At 60.1% G+C, this 1251-nt stretch overlaps 1 protein-coding gene across 1 annotated transcript in view; it reads left to right on the top strand.

Annotated features, from left to right (window-relative positions):
• Positions 1–1251, top strand: part of LOC105532707 (tubulin beta-8 chain-like) — a 21562-nt gene continuing 20311 nt past the window's right edge. Inside the window, exons 1-3 of the mRNA XM_011970934.1 lie at positions 1–21; positions 98–208; positions 696–1247. Coding sequence (XP_011826324.1) covers positions 755–1247 — 493 coding nt within the window. The 5' untranslated portion in view covers positions 1–21; positions 98–208; positions 696–754. The remainder of the gene's footprint in view (positions 22–97; positions 209–695; positions 1248–1251) is intronic.

The raw sequence follows: 1251 nt of genomic DNA on the forward strand, positions 1-1251 counted from the left end.
TGTACTACAACGAGGCCTGCGGTGAGACCCCGACCTTCCCCACCGCCCTCCTGGGAACGCGGCCCTCCCCTCGCTCATGCCCTCCCGCCCCTCTCAGGTGGCAGGTACGTGCCCCGCGCTGTGCTGGTGGATCTGGAGCCGGGCACCCTGGACTCTGTGCGCTCGGGGCCTTTCGGGCAGATCTTCAGGCCGGACAGCTTCATCTTTGGTGAGCTGTGGGCGAGGACTGGGGTGAGGTTCCTCAGCCGCTCAAAATCTAGGAGTTCCCCAAGGTCGTCGCCGTGGGAATTGTGGAGCCAGGGCCCCTGAACACCCTCCTATCCTCCGAGTCGAGTGGCTCCAACTGCCTCCTGAACGGGCTTTGGGAGGAAGGCCCAGGTGTCTCCTCAAGGTGAAGAGCTACTGATGTCAACTCCCTGCAGGGAGCTGAGCTGGGGCTGTGGCTACTGCCTTCCCTGAAAATGGGCAGGAGCCACCTGCAGCAAAGTCTGTCAGCCTGTCTCAGGTTTGACTCCTGACTTAATTTCTAACAGGGGAGGCTGCTGTCCTGTACCTCTGGGGGAGGGGTTTCATTTGCCCCACCTGTAGGGAGAATGGTGCGCTCACCTCACATGACACTTGGCCCTTTTTGCATTATGGTGACCACTGATGACCGTATACCTGGCCATCGAGTGACTGGCTGTACTGTCTTACAGGTCAGAGTGGGGCTGGAAACAACTGGGCCAGGGGGCACTACACAGAAGGCGCGGAGCTGATGGAGTCAGTGATGGACATTGCCAGAAAGGAGGCTGAGAGCTGTGACTGCCTGCAGGGTTTCCAGCTGACCCACTCCCTGGGTGGGGGGACGGGGTCTGGGATGGGTACCCTTCTGCTCAGTAAGATCCGGGAGGAGTACCCAGACAGGATCATAAACACATTCAGCATCCTGCCCTCGCCCAGGGTGTCAGACACGGTGGTGGAGCCCTACAACGCCACCCTCTCGGTCCACCAGCTCATAGAAAATGCAGACGAGACCTTCTGTATAGACAACGAAGCGTTATACGACATCTGTTCCAGGACCCTGAAACTGCCCACGCCCACCTACGGTGACCTGAACCACCTGGTGTCTGCCACCATGAGCGGGGTCACCACGTGCCTGCGCTTCCCAGGCCAGCTGAATGCTGACCTGCGGAAGCTGGCCGTGAACATGGTCCCGTTTCCCAGGCTGCATTTCTTCATGCCCGGCTTTGCCCCACTGACCAGCCGGGGCAG

The sequence above is a fragment of the Mandrillus leucophaeus genome, unplaced genomic scaffold (genome assembly GCF_000951045.1).
Source record: "Mandrillus leucophaeus isolate KB7577 unplaced genomic scaffold, Mleu.le_1.0 Scaffold98, whole genome shotgun sequence".
In the NCBI taxonomy this organism is placed as follows: Eukaryota; Metazoa; Chordata; class Mammalia; order Primates; family Cercopithecidae; genus Mandrillus; species Mandrillus leucophaeus.